The sequence below is a fragment of the Delphinus delphis genome, chromosome 17 (genome assembly GCF_949987515.2).
Source record: "Delphinus delphis chromosome 17, mDelDel1.2, whole genome shotgun sequence".
NCBI classification, from domain to species: Eukaryota; Metazoa; Chordata; class Mammalia; order Artiodactyla; family Delphinidae; genus Delphinus; species Delphinus delphis.
In genome coordinates this window covers 75840589-75854056 of record NC_082699.1, presented here as the reverse complement: position 1 = coordinate 75854056, position 13468 = coordinate 75840589, and the positions used below count along the sequence as shown (strand labels likewise).

The 13468-nt window shown below is 44.1% G+C and overlaps 1 protein-coding gene across 1 annotated transcript in view; it reads left to right on the top strand.

The window, feature by feature from the left end:
• FAM135B (family with sequence similarity 135 member B) overlaps nt 1–13468 on the top strand; it is a 160881-nt gene that overhangs the window by 132419 nt on the left and 14994 nt on the right. Inside the window, exons 9-11 of the mRNA XM_060035314.1 lie at nt 2062–2217; nt 3167–3240; nt 7427–7581. Of these exons, the coding sequence (XP_059891297.1) occupies nt 2062–2217; nt 3167–3240; nt 7427–7581 (385 nt within the window). The remainder of the gene's footprint in view (nt 1–2061; nt 2218–3166; nt 3241–7426; nt 7582–13468) is intronic.

Below are 13468 nucleotides of genomic sequence, written 5' to 3'. Positions count from 1 at the left end.
CCCCAACCCAATCCTTCCTTCTCTGCCTCTTAAGACTTTGGGCCATGCATTATGGGACTGAACCAAGAGTGGACGTTCCATGTTTGGTCCCTGTCTCCCAGCAGAGCCAGTGATGGAAACAGTGCTTCTATCAGAAGACAGGGCCATTCTCTCGTTTTGGAGTTTTGTAGCTTGTGCTGTCGCCAAAGACTGATCTTTCCTCTTGGAAGAAGCAGCTTAGAGACGCTGCAGGTGAATGATGCCTTGTACCCGGAAGCTAGTCATTAATTACAAAGCTGCAATACCCAACAATTAAAGAGCCCTACAGAGTGTCAAATTCCTTCTTCTCTGTTTTTCTTTTTTTTTTTTCTTGCGGTACGCAGGCCTCACTGCTGTGGCCTCTCCCGTTGCGGAGCACAGGCTCCAGATGCGCAGGCTCAGCGGCCATGGCTCACGGGCCCAGCCGCTCTGCGGCATGTGGGATCCCCCCGGACCGGGGCACGAACCCGTGTCCCCTGCATCGGCAGGGGGACTCTCAACCACTGTGCCACCAGGGAAGCCCTTCTCTGTTTTTCTTACTCTCAGATGCTTTGCTCCACCCAGCATGCCTTACACTAGCATCAGCCTTTAGTCAAAGAAGAGTGAAGGGAACTTTCAGCGTTTCAAGCGCGGCTTTGAACTTAGTCTCCCCATACATTGTTACACCCAATAAAGGGTTATTTGCTTTGCACACTCATTTTGCAGATGAAGAAACTGAGGCACATGGCAAAGAAGGAGCTCAGAGATGGGTTTGAAACAGCAATGGTTGTGTGTCCTGCTGCGTCCTCTAAGACAGACACATGCCCACCACTCTTCTTTTTTTCAGTGTTCTTAAGTTGACTTTTTAAGCATATTAAGGATAAGGATGGTATAAACCTATTTTTATTGAAATACAGTTGATTTACAATATATTAGTTTCAGATATACAGCATAGTATTTGATATTTTTACAGATTATACTAAATTTAAAGTTATGAAATATTGGCTCTACTCCTCAGGGTTAACCCACGTTCCTACCTCCTCTGGTGAAAGAGGCTCTCTGCAGGCAGAGACACTCCTTTTCTTTTGAATACATTTACTGAACTTCACTTTATTTATTTGCCACACCCTGTGGCATGCAGAATCTTAGTTCCCCGACCAAGGATCGAACCCGGGCCCCCTGCATTGGGAGTGCCGAGTCTTAACCACTGGACCGCCAAGGAAGTCCCCAGAGACGCTCTCTAATTCATCTTTGTGCTCCCATGTATTCTAAACGTGTGCCTGGGATATGGGAGATGCACATTAAATTCTTGGTGGGTAGGTGATGAAGCGTAGATTCAGTTAGGCTTGGACCACTGGTTCTCTGGCTGTCCTCAGAGATGTGATCTGTCTTCTCACCTCTCCACAATGAAAGTTACCCCCAGGCAGACGGCTCTCGTAGTTCTAAACTGAAGCTAGCCAAAAGTCCCCGCAAGGGCTCCGGACCTCTGTAGGCTGGGTCCTTCAAGCTTTCGTTAAGACAACCTGGGATCCTTCTTAAGAAATTTGGAGTGTTGGGGGGAAGATGGTGGCGGGTCTGTTGAGCACGGCCATGTGGAAATCACCTAGCAAGTCAGATGCCGTGAGGTTATAAAGACTGTATTGTTTCTCGGGAGATGTTTTACGACGCCTACTCTGTAAAGGCAGCGTAGCGCCGGGGCTTTGTGGTGAGATGGTCTTACAGTTGAATCTCAGCTTTGTGTGACCTTGGGTGTGCTATTTCATCCTCTCTCATTTAATTTTTGTATAAAATGATGGCTACGGCAACTTTACCAAAGGTTCATTGTGGGGATTAAATAGGAAAGGGCATATAAAAACACCTAGTGTTCTACCTGCCAACTAGTAAATATTAATAAGTGGAAGCTATCATGATTGTCGAGTAATGAGTTCAGAACGTAATAGGATGCAGAGGAGAGTCCAGAGAAAGGAGAGGGATTCGTTAAAAGCTGAGAAGCCAGTGAAGACTTCAGGAGGCAGTAGCTTCATGGAGCAGAGGTCCTTTACTGCCACCCTTTTGCCTCCCCAGATGTTGAATAATCCAGAGAAGATAGCTGAGCAGATAAGTAAGGATCTTGCCCAGCTGGCCTCCCACCTGATGGCTCTGTGGACCCAATTCCTGGACACGGTGACATTACACTCCCAAGTGACCGCTTATCTCACCCAGGAGCATCACACCTTGCGGGTAAGGGGTTAAATGGTATCAGTTCTCAAATCATGCACCAGTGATCCTCAAGGAAGCTTTACAACAGTTGGCTCATTGGGCAGAATAAAAGTCGGGATGGACTTCTGTAGACCCAATACTAGCCCTTCTCCACCCTGAACTAGCAGTGAAACTTTATGAACTTCCTTCGGCTCTCCCATCTTTGCTCTACTATTCAAAAAATACCTTCCTTGGCTACTAAGCGATAGAAAGCCCATCTCAGGGATATGACGAAGTGCTTTGCTAGTGTTTCACAGAAGTGTCTTCACATCTACTCCATTGTTCCCAGCGCATTTTTTGCCACCAGCTTGAGTGCACAGTGGTGGGTACTAACGCATAGTAAAAGACGTTGGTCTTCTCATTTCCAGCAAGAGGACCAAATAGCTAAGTCTGCAAAGTGCTTAGCGGACACACTTGCGTGACTAGCCTTGCACGGTCTATTTCATCTGCATTTATCTATGGCCTCTGTGTTCAAGGGTCGCATATTCTAGTAGAAGAAATAAGGCCTAAATGTACAAACGACAGGACGCAAGCCAAGAGCAGATTCATAAACATGCATTCAATTGTGTCCATAAATCAGGTTTGTGCTCAGAACCAGAAAGAGAGAGGGCAGCTGGGGGTGCGTAGAAATACTAGTGTTTCAGAACCTCTGGGCTGTGGGCTAAGCTCTCCCTGATATTAATATATGTTACTTCCCTCGTTGAGCCTTAATTTCTTTTTAAAAAGTCAAGGCTAGGGACTTCCCTGGTGGTCCAGTGGTTAAGACTCTGCGCTTCCACTGTAGGCAGCACGGGTTCGATCCCTGGTCGGGAACTAAGATCCCACGTGCTGCATGATGTGGCCAAAAATAAATAAATAATTAATTTAAAAAAAAAAGTGAAGGCCAAACCCACCCAGTGAGTTACATTGTTTATACTATTTTATTCCTCAGGTCCGAAGGTTTTCTGAGGCCTTCTTTTATATGGAGCACCAAAAACTTGCAGTCTTGACCTTTCAGGAAAATCTGTAAGTAACCAGTTGCATGCCCACATCGTGAACCCTGAGCGCCAAGGACGTTCTTGTTCAAAGTTATTTCTTCCCTTCATCTCCAATCATGAAGGAGAGAAGTCTGCCCACCTCTGCACATTCAGGTGCATTTTCTCTGAAGGCAAAAGAGTCAGACAAGTTGCAGAGGCAGGAGCTGGCAGGTGTCAGAGAAGATCAGTAGACAAAGTATTTTGTTGTTGTTGAGTATCCTTATGGTTTTGTAGACAGAATCAAGACTTCCTAGGTCCCTGAAGACATCTGTGCTGAGTCCTCTTTGCAAAATTCACCTGAGACTTTGCAGCAGCTATGAAATGCATTTAGCATAAGAATTAAGGCTGAACTACCTAATTAGGAGGACAGATGAATATCTAAGTTTGACTTCCTCCAGAAAAATTTTAAAAATATTCAGAAAGGGGCTTCCCTGGTGGCGCAGTGGTTGGGAGTCCGCCTGCCGATGCAGGGGACGTGGGTTCGTGCCCCGGTCCGGGAAGATCCCACATGCCGCGGAGCGGCTGGGACCGTGAGCCATGGCCGCTGAGCCTGTGCGTCCGGAGCCTGTGCTCCATAATGGGAGGGGCCCCAGCGGTGAGAAGCCCGCATACTGAAAAAAAAAAAAATCATAAAAGTCAAAGGGTTGACATAAGATGAGGTCATTGTCTCTCATTGTAGATTTCACTTGTGGGCACAATCAGTGCTTCCTCCAAGATGTCTGGCCGTGGCTACACAAGTCCAAGCATTTCTTTGGGTTTCTGAATAGTACGTTTGCCTCCGAACTAAATGTGGATGGAATAGTGTTTGAGATGCTACAGTAAAAGCAGGAGAAACACTTGAAATCCATCCATCACTTAGGACAGACGCGACGATCTTTTCACCTTCATCTTTATAACCTTATTTTCTCCCCACACTTAATTCTAGTTGGAAAGTTACAGCAATGTTGAAGTTTGCCTCATGGATTCTGAAATTGAGAGGGGCACCAAAGAAAACATATCTCATGTTAAAATGGCTTTTCTAGAAATATCTAGAGTCACTCGCTCATGCATTCATTCATTCAGTCCAGCCCCCTGCTAGAACCAACTGTATTTTTTAAAATGAAAATTGGGAGAGTTAATTTGGCAAATATAAGCATCACTTTGAGGACCACTGAGCAAAGCACTGCAATTCAAGACTACTGCAGGACATCTGGTTCCAAATCACCACAACGATATGTAAACCTCAGACCGCCAGGCCCTGGCTGCGTTCCCAAGGAGTGTGAACACACAAGGAGGTGACAGACACATAGGCAGCTAGCGTCCTGGAAGAGTTTTGTTGGAATGACAACCACTTGTACAAAGTACAGATGATATGGTATCCGGGAGACCTGGGTTCAAAATCCTGCTCCTCTACTCACAGCAGATCCTTGAGAGAATTAATTTTCTGCTTGTTTGTTTGTTTGTTTTTTCCCTGAAGCTCACCTAGTCTTGTTTCCTTAAAATGGGTAGGATAATAGTTGTGAGGGTCACATGAGAACATCCATGCACAGGACCCGACCTGGGGCAGCTGCAGACTATGCTCAGAAAGAGTTAGGTGATGCCTGATGACTTGCACAAATGTTTGCTCTTCACATAGACACTGGGGAACAGAATAAAGATGTTCTCCCCATGGGTCACTCATTCTAGTGGAGAGACAGGCAAGAAGTACATGATATCATTTCAGATAGTGATCAGTAAAGAAAAACACATCAAGGTAAGGACCTAGAAAATTATGAGAAGAGGTATGGCCAGGGTCCTCATAAATGTTTCACAACTAGCTCTCAGGAAAGCAAAAACAAACAAAAAAACCTCCAGTCTGTAGTGTTTGCCAATTGCCATGTGTCATGCTCCCACCATAGTCAATTTCAAGCCAGGGATGTGTTAGCACTGAATGTGGATTCAGGAAGAGATGTAAGCAGCTGGCTCTCGCAAGCCAATATGAACTGGCTCCAGCACTTCATCTTACTTCATTGGAACCTTATGCCCCGTGATGAGCAGTTCTCCATTTTCCCCTCTCCCAACCCGTGGCAACCACCCCTCCCCTCTTTGATTCTAGGAATCTGACTAGCGTAGACGCCTCATGTATAGCGGAGTCATGCAATGTTTGTCCCTCTGTGACTGGCATTATTAGCATAATATTCTCAAAATCCATCCCTGTTGTCACAGATTGCAGAATCTCCTTTTTCGAGGCTGAATAATATTCCATTGTCCCACATTTTCTCTATCCATTCATCTGTCCATGGGCAGTGAGCGTGTTTTCATACCTTGGCTGTTACGAATAGTGCTGTTATGTGCATAGGCGTGCTAATATCTCTTAAATATACTGATCTCAATTATTTGGGATAAATACTCAGAAGTGGGATTGCCAGCTCATATGGTATCTCTATTTAGAAGTTTTTGAGGAACTGCCATACTGTTTTCTACGGCAGCTGCACCATTTTGCCTTCCCCTCAACAGGGCACAAGGGTTTCAGCCTCTCCACGTACTCACCAACGCTTGTCTGTTCCAGTAACAGCCATCCTAACAGGTGTGAGGTGGTAGCTCATAGCGGACATGCCCTGGAATTTTTAGTTATTTGTTAACACGTGAGAAGCATTGTTTGAGGTGTGTCGTCACATTCACAATGTCTGTATGCTACGTTCCAGCAAGAGAGAACTCCCTGCCTGAAATAACTTAGTTCTGACTCTCCAGCACCTATCCTGTTGTATTATAATTACCTGATTAACCACCTAACTTATTCATGACTCTATAAGTTCCTAAGGTCCAGAATCAAGTTTCAATCCTCTAGGTTTACTCCCTACCCTGTGCACACCATCCTATGCACGTTGGTGTTCAATCAATATACTTTGTTAATAAGCTGAAAACTGGACCAAAAATTGATGATAGCTGAGAAGTGCAGAACTGATTGCAACAAAATTCCATTTAAATATTCAGACAGAGGTCCAAAGAATGATGAATTTGCAACGGCCTTCATGGCTTTGAGGGAGAGAATAAATTGCTTCTCTTTTTCTTTCATAGGTTAAAATCCCATTGAGAAATAAGAGGCAAATGAAATACACATTTAATATTTATGTTAAATATACGTATATAAAATAGCATATGTGCGTACATGTCCTTCTTCATCATATTTCTTACTGAGGATGCTGGATTACAGAAGTTGCTCTGGCCTGTGCAACGTTCCACAGCTACAGCACTGTTCTCTGCGGGCAGATAATCTAAAGGGCTGGAGAGTGAGTTTGGGACTTCCAGAGTCAGGCTGCTCTAAAAACGTCTGCAGTTGGACAAAGAGACAGAAAGACAGACAGACAGAAAGTAGCTATGCGTGCTCAATTCTTCTCCCAAACTCACCAACCCGATAAGAGCATCATCTTTGCTTGGGCAAGAGTGAGTGAGCTGGCATGGAGAAAAATGATGGGGTGTTAATAATTTTCCCTTCATGGGGGAAAAATAAACTCTTGCCATTTTGCAGGGACTTGAGAGAAGGGAGTAAACATTTTCCACCAGCCCAGCCTTTGAACTAGGAATACTATTTATTTCAAATTCTGGAATCATATCGCTACTCGTGGAGTGATATCTGGGTCATGGAGGAGGAACAAGGGGCCTTTTAAAATCCTATAGGCAGGAAACCAGAAATATGGCTCCTGAACTAGGGGAATTGATACCCTAATCAAGGATCCTGTTGTCCACACAGCAAGCAGTAAAAAGGCAATTTTAGATGGTTCTGAATTCAGATGCCACCAAATATGATTAAGACCCTAAGTGCTATAGGTAGTTAGAGAAATAGGAGTAAAGTATATATAGATTTAGGTGTTTCCTCCAAAACACGAATTTACGATTCCTAGCCATTTAGAAACTCAGCGTCCATTCCACTAGAATGGTATTTATTACATTCTACTAATTGGTATGCGCTAAATGCCCTGGGGTTTTGCCTAAACACACAATCCGTGTCAGCACCCAGAGCAGTTCTGATTCAAAGCAGACTAGGGCTTTGGGGGCTGGGTAGGTAGCTGGGAAGAAAGGGAGGGGAGACAGACAGACGACAATTGTTAGAGTCTACTGAACATCTTCTGAATGCTGTCTTGGGATAAGAGGGATGGAACAGTAAGTTTAAAACCTTTAAATCTTCCTTGAATGCTCATCGGGTCTGTGTTCCCCAGGATCCAGACCCACAGCCAGCTGTCTCTGGATGTCCGGAATTCGGAGTACCTCGCCACCATGCCCCCGCTCCCCGCAGAGTGTCTGGACATTGACGGCGACTGGAACACTCTGCCCGTTATCTTCGAGGACAGATATGTGGACTGCCCTGCCACAGGTGTGTCTTCTCTTTTGCTTTGGAAACCTCAAGGGTAGGGCTTGCCACTGGGTTCCCATCAGTTGCTCTGTTTACATCCCAGCAGCCATGGGAACAAATCAATGAAGTATTTGTCAGTTCCTAGAGGAGAAGCAAGAGCTAAGGTTAAGCTTGTTATTGGAAATGACTTTGTTGCCGTGAATGGACAAAGCAATGGAAGCCAAGGACACTTATAGCAAAGACTCCCTTTTGGACTCCTGGGGTGGAATTGTATTTAGTGCTTCAGTGTTTTCACCTGTAAGATGGGAACCAAATTCTCCCCCTCACCAGAGTCCCCTGAGAGTCAGATGGAGATCTTTTCTTATCTCAAATGTACAATTCAAATATAAATTCATTTCTGGTTGAACCTAAATGGCATTCGATTGACATTCCTATGCGGTGCTTGCTTTATGGAACGAGCCAGGTAAAGTATTTGAGAAAGTGGGCACATAAATATATGGATTAATGGATGAACAGCTCACTTCAGGGGGAAGAGGTAACGTGTGTGTGTGTGTGTGTCTGTGTGTGCAGATTGCAATCTGTTTTGCTGGGGCTGCACGGAGTTTGTTAATGAACTGACCCATCAACTGGAAGGAGCCTAGTGCAAACTGCAGAGAGAATGTCCGTTCCCTGTCCCCTGCACAGCCCTGCTCATGGAAACACAACAAGCTCGTACAAATGACAGAGCTGAAAGAGACCCATGATCCCTTAAAGGACCAAACTATACCAGCCCCTATGCTGGAGGTTTTATGAGCTTTCTCTCTTTAACCCTATAAACAACCTCAGAAGTCTATTTAACAGAGAAAAACTGAGGCACAAAGAGGGTAAATGTTAATCCAAGATGACCCAGCTTGTAAAAGCCAGCATTCAAAGCCGAGTCACTGCAGTGCCAAAGCCCGTGTCGGCTTGTCATCTCTGGGCAAAATATTTTTTAAACCCTTCTATTGGGGTGCCCATCATTAAAGGAGGGGCCCCTTAAATTTCAGAGTTTCCGCAATCTGAGATTTGTAGGATGTTTAAAAAAGTCTAGGTGACTTCCAAGGGCTGCAACGTTGCAAACCAAGGATGTTATTCGGTTTTCGGTTGTACCCTGACATCTAGTGTCTACGCTCTGTATGACGGCTTGACTGCTGTGAGCTCCAGAGATGGCAGCCAACCAGCTGCTCACAACGATCTCAATACTCCCTAGTGGCCTATATAGGAAAAGAATCTAAACAAAAAAATAAAACAGTGGATATATGTATATGTATAACTGAGTCACTGTGCTGTACACCTGAAACTAACACAATGTTGTAAATGACCTATACTCCAATAAAGGTAAAAAATAAATAAACAAATAAATAAATAAAATTTGGCATATATATATAGAAAAAAAAAAAGCTCAGAACATTGGATTGAGACTGTGTGTGTGTGTGTGTGTACATATGTACACACGTTGATCTTCATTGTAGTTATATGATTGAACTACAGAAAATTTGAACAGTTAGAGAAGATATTTAAAATAAGCACCCACTCTCAGACCCCCAATACTATCATTATTAGACTTCAGCTCACCTTCCAGTCTTCCTTTTACATGCATGTTCATAGGTGCTCTAGTGGGTATACATCTCAGTCCCCCAGCTCACATGTGCTCTATGTACCATCACATAGCTTTATGTTTTATAAACCAACCTCATTTCAGCTGAGCCCCATCCCTCCTGCAGCTTTAGCTGGAAAGTCAATCTCAGCCTTTCTGGGGCTCCCTGACCACCCTCTTTACTGCCCATCACGTCACTGCCCTAGTGTTCCACAGCGGCAAGACATTGTTAGGGGAGGTCTTTCTAGGGCCATCTGCCCACGCAGGTCCCTGGAAGCCATGCACCGTCCACATCTACAGAGCATTTTAGGACCGGCATTGCTTTACAACTTCTGTTATGTGCTTTGGACATGGGACTCGGCCGAGGCTAGGACCCCAGCATTTACGGTCACATCTCCCTGGAAGAACCCCGAGGCAGTTGCTCTCAGAGGCCTGGATACTCCCCCAAGGCTTCCCTCACACACCTCTCACCTGATCCATCCCCATCCCCAAAACTACTTTTACAGAGTCACCTATGTCCATGCTCAAACCCCAAAGATATTCTTATTTTTGAAAATTTTATTGAAGTAGTTGATTTACAATGTTGTGTTAGTTCCAGGTGTACAGCAAAGTGATTCAGTTATATATACACATATCTATGTAAATATATATAGTCTTTTTTTACATTTTCTTCCATTATAGGTTTTTACAAGATATCGAGTATAGTTCCCAGCGCTACACAGTAGGTCCTTGTTGGTTATCTATTTTATATATAGTAGTGTGCATATTTGAATCCCAAACTCCTAATTTATCTCTCTCCTCCTCCCCTCTGGTGACCCTAAGTTTGTTTTCTATGTCTGTGAGTCTGTTTCCCAAAGCTATTCTTGAGGTTCTTGCTGTTTTACACTTTCCTTTGGTGATGCTTTAATCCTGGAGCAAAAGTATTAGCGAATAAAGAATTATTTTCTTATTCCTCAAGGGCTTGGTGGCCTTAATTTTTATAATTTGCAATGAAGTTTTTGGGTTTGTATTCCATTCTTTTAGTGTAGTGGAAAAAGGGAAAGAAAAGAATTTCGTTTTCATACTAAAATTGTAATGTTTCTTCGTGGTCTGCTGTAGGACTGTGGCTGGAATACTTAACCTGTACCAGGAACTTGCAAATTCTGTCTATATGATCTGTAATCCCTTCTCTCACCCACCCCCTCGCTCTCCTGTCCCAAGGCAATTCGGCTGTTTTCCTAAGGTCTTAAGTTGGCCAGATTGCCTGGATTTGAATTTTCTTTTGCCAACATCTAGTAACTATATGAAATTGGGCAACAGGGGTTGTGGTTTCTACTCCATAGGCTACTGGGAGCAGTGGATAGTTTCGTCCACTGGCACAGAGGAAGTTACGAATGCACGTCAACTAATACCGTTAGTATCTGAGTCTAAATCCATCCTCTGTGAATCAAATCCTTTGCTACTCTCATTTTTCCCGTAGTTGTAGTAGTGAAATTAAAATAGCTGTTTTGACAGTCTACTTCCTCACTGGGCTTCCTATGTCCTGTCTTAACTGTCTATGATAAATCTTTCCTTTTTGTTTCAAGAACCCACTAATCCACCTGTTACTTGTAATATAAGGACCAGACTCCTTACTCCTGCGAGGCACTCAAGTTCATCCATATTGTGGGCTCTTTCTTCCTGTCTAACCTCATGCCCTTCCCCCACTTCCTCTGTTCACTCTTGCTGCATCCACGTGGGATCCAACCAACACCTGCAGACTATGCCGCCCAGACTCCTGGGCCTTTGCGCACACTATCCTCCCTACTTAGGTTGACCCATTGTCTCCTTTTATGAAGAAGCTCAATTCGTATTTTCCAGCATACAACCCACATGTTTTGGTAGGAGACCCAGTTGTCCTGTACCATGTTTGTTTCCCAATATTTTGAAAATCCCATAAAGACAAAGAGTGGTTCACTATTATAACTGATTCCCACTTTCCCTCTCTCTAAACCTTGGCCCAGTATAGGGCTTTGCACATAGGATATGTCAATCTACCATTTGTAGGACTAAATAATATTGAAATTGTGTTTTTCACACCAGCACAGTCGGTGAGAGTAATAGTCATTGTTCTGCTGCATTTCTGAGCTATTCTCAATTCATTCTATGAACACAATTCATTGGCTGTGAAGTAGCCAGGATGCTAGCCTTGGGGATATAGATACTTATAAAACACAAACTCTTCTCTCCAGGGGGAACAAGCCATGCCCACATGGATCATGGTTTGGTGGTAGATGTGTTACACTACACGTGTGTAGAGGAGACACTAGGAATTTGCAACAGAGAATGTCTGACTTGCTGTAGGGTGTGAGACAGTTCCCCAGAGGAAGGGAAATTTGCTCAGTGTCTCAAGATGCAAAGAACATGTCCAGGGAAGGAAGAGATTCATTCTTCACAATCTTTGTTCTAATCCTTGACCCAACCTTAAATTTCACTCAGAGGATGAGATGATGATGTCTAAAAGCTCCATATAGTTTTTAAGTAAGTGTCTCAATGGTTTACTCCATGGTAATGTTAATAATGATTATATTCATTTAACTTCGTTAAAATTGCATGGAAGATTTAAACTGTTTAAAGAAAATAAAAGGCCAGTCCCCTTTTTTGTGTGTTTGGTGTATATGAAAATTGAATAATCTATCATATAGCTTTCTCAAAAGAGCTGTGTTACAGGCACTTATTCCAATTATGCATATTGGGAGGGGGAGAGGGAGAGAGAGAAAGAAAATAAAAGAAGGAGGAGGGGAATGTAATAGAAGAGAAAAGAGACCAAGGGAGAGAATGAGAGACATAATAGTTTACCCTCAAGAAAAGTAAGAAAAAGAAGGTCACACTTTGGCGCGCCTCCACCCTGCTATAAAGACCAAAGGGAACCTGGGAGCCTCTTGTGGTCTGAGTGCCATGTACGATAATTGCCCTGGTTACGGAGCTCAAGCTTGGCAGTGTTTCCCGTCAGAAAGCAGAAATCTGTCTTCCCCATGTGTCCATTTCATATCAGAAGTCTGCTCTGAGCTATGGCTGTGAGGCCCACTGGTTACTATGAACCTGCCCACCCGAGAAAGAAAATGTATTCAACTAGGAAAAAGGCTTATTGTTTTTTTCTAACTGTCCGAGGTCTCACAGCTGGCAAGTGTCAGTGTCAGGATTGGAGACCAGGGGCTCCTGGCTCCAAAGGATTCTCTATACTCTGTAAATACTGTACACAAGATGGGTAAATGTTTTACTATTTGTAAGTGGTAATTATTCAAAATGGTTTTTTACTAAGTAAAAGGTAAATCAAGAATTATAATCGGTGGCAGCTTTTGCATTAGTGTGACGCATTTCTGACACTGATAATCCGGTATTAGGTCAAACCTCACAGGTTAAGGGCACAGTCTCTGATACGACTGTCCTTCCTTCACAACTCAGCCACAAGCTCGGGGGTTCTCAGGCCTCCCAGACTTCTGACCAACTGGCTACCAATCCAGGGATTCCCATGACCCCCTCAGGTTTGGTAATTTGCTGGAACAATTCATAGAACTCAGGAAAGGGATATACTTATGATTTCAATATTATTAGAAAGGATACAAATAAAGACCAGCCAATCATAGGGCGAGGTCTGGAAGGGTCCCAAACGTGAAACTTTTATGCCCCCAGGACGGCTGTTCCTGGTATGTGAATGTACATTGCCTACCGGGGAAGCTTAGTCAATCCTCCATGTCTAGAGTTCATACCGCGTTTCATAATGTAGGCATGACTGATTGAATCGTGGGCCGCGTGAAGGAACTCGATCCCCAGCCCATCTCTCCTCCCCAGAGGTTGTACCGATGTCACCTCGTTCAAATCCTCAGTCAACTAGTCACGTGGTTGGTCTTTCTGGCATGGCCAGCCCCCCTCCTGAGTCACCTCCTCAACGCAGACTATCAGAGGACTCACCATGAGTCACCTCGTTATCACTAGCTCAGGATCCACCATGCATAGCTGACATTCCTATCGCTTGGGAAATTCCAAGAATTTAGAGGATATCTCCCAGGAAGCAGGAACAAAGTGCAGACAAACTCTTTATTATACAGTCAGGCATTTGGGTAATTCGTGAGTGTAGATTTTTTTTTAATAAATGTATTTATTTTATTTCTTTCTTTTTGGCTGAGTTGAGTCTCCGTTGCTGCGCGCAGGCTTTCTCTAGTTGCGGTGTGCGGGCTTCTCATTGCGGTGGCCTCTCTTGTTGCAGAGCAGGGGCTCTAGGCACGCGGGCTTCAGTAGTTGCGGCGTGCAGACTCAGTAGTTGTGGCGCACGGG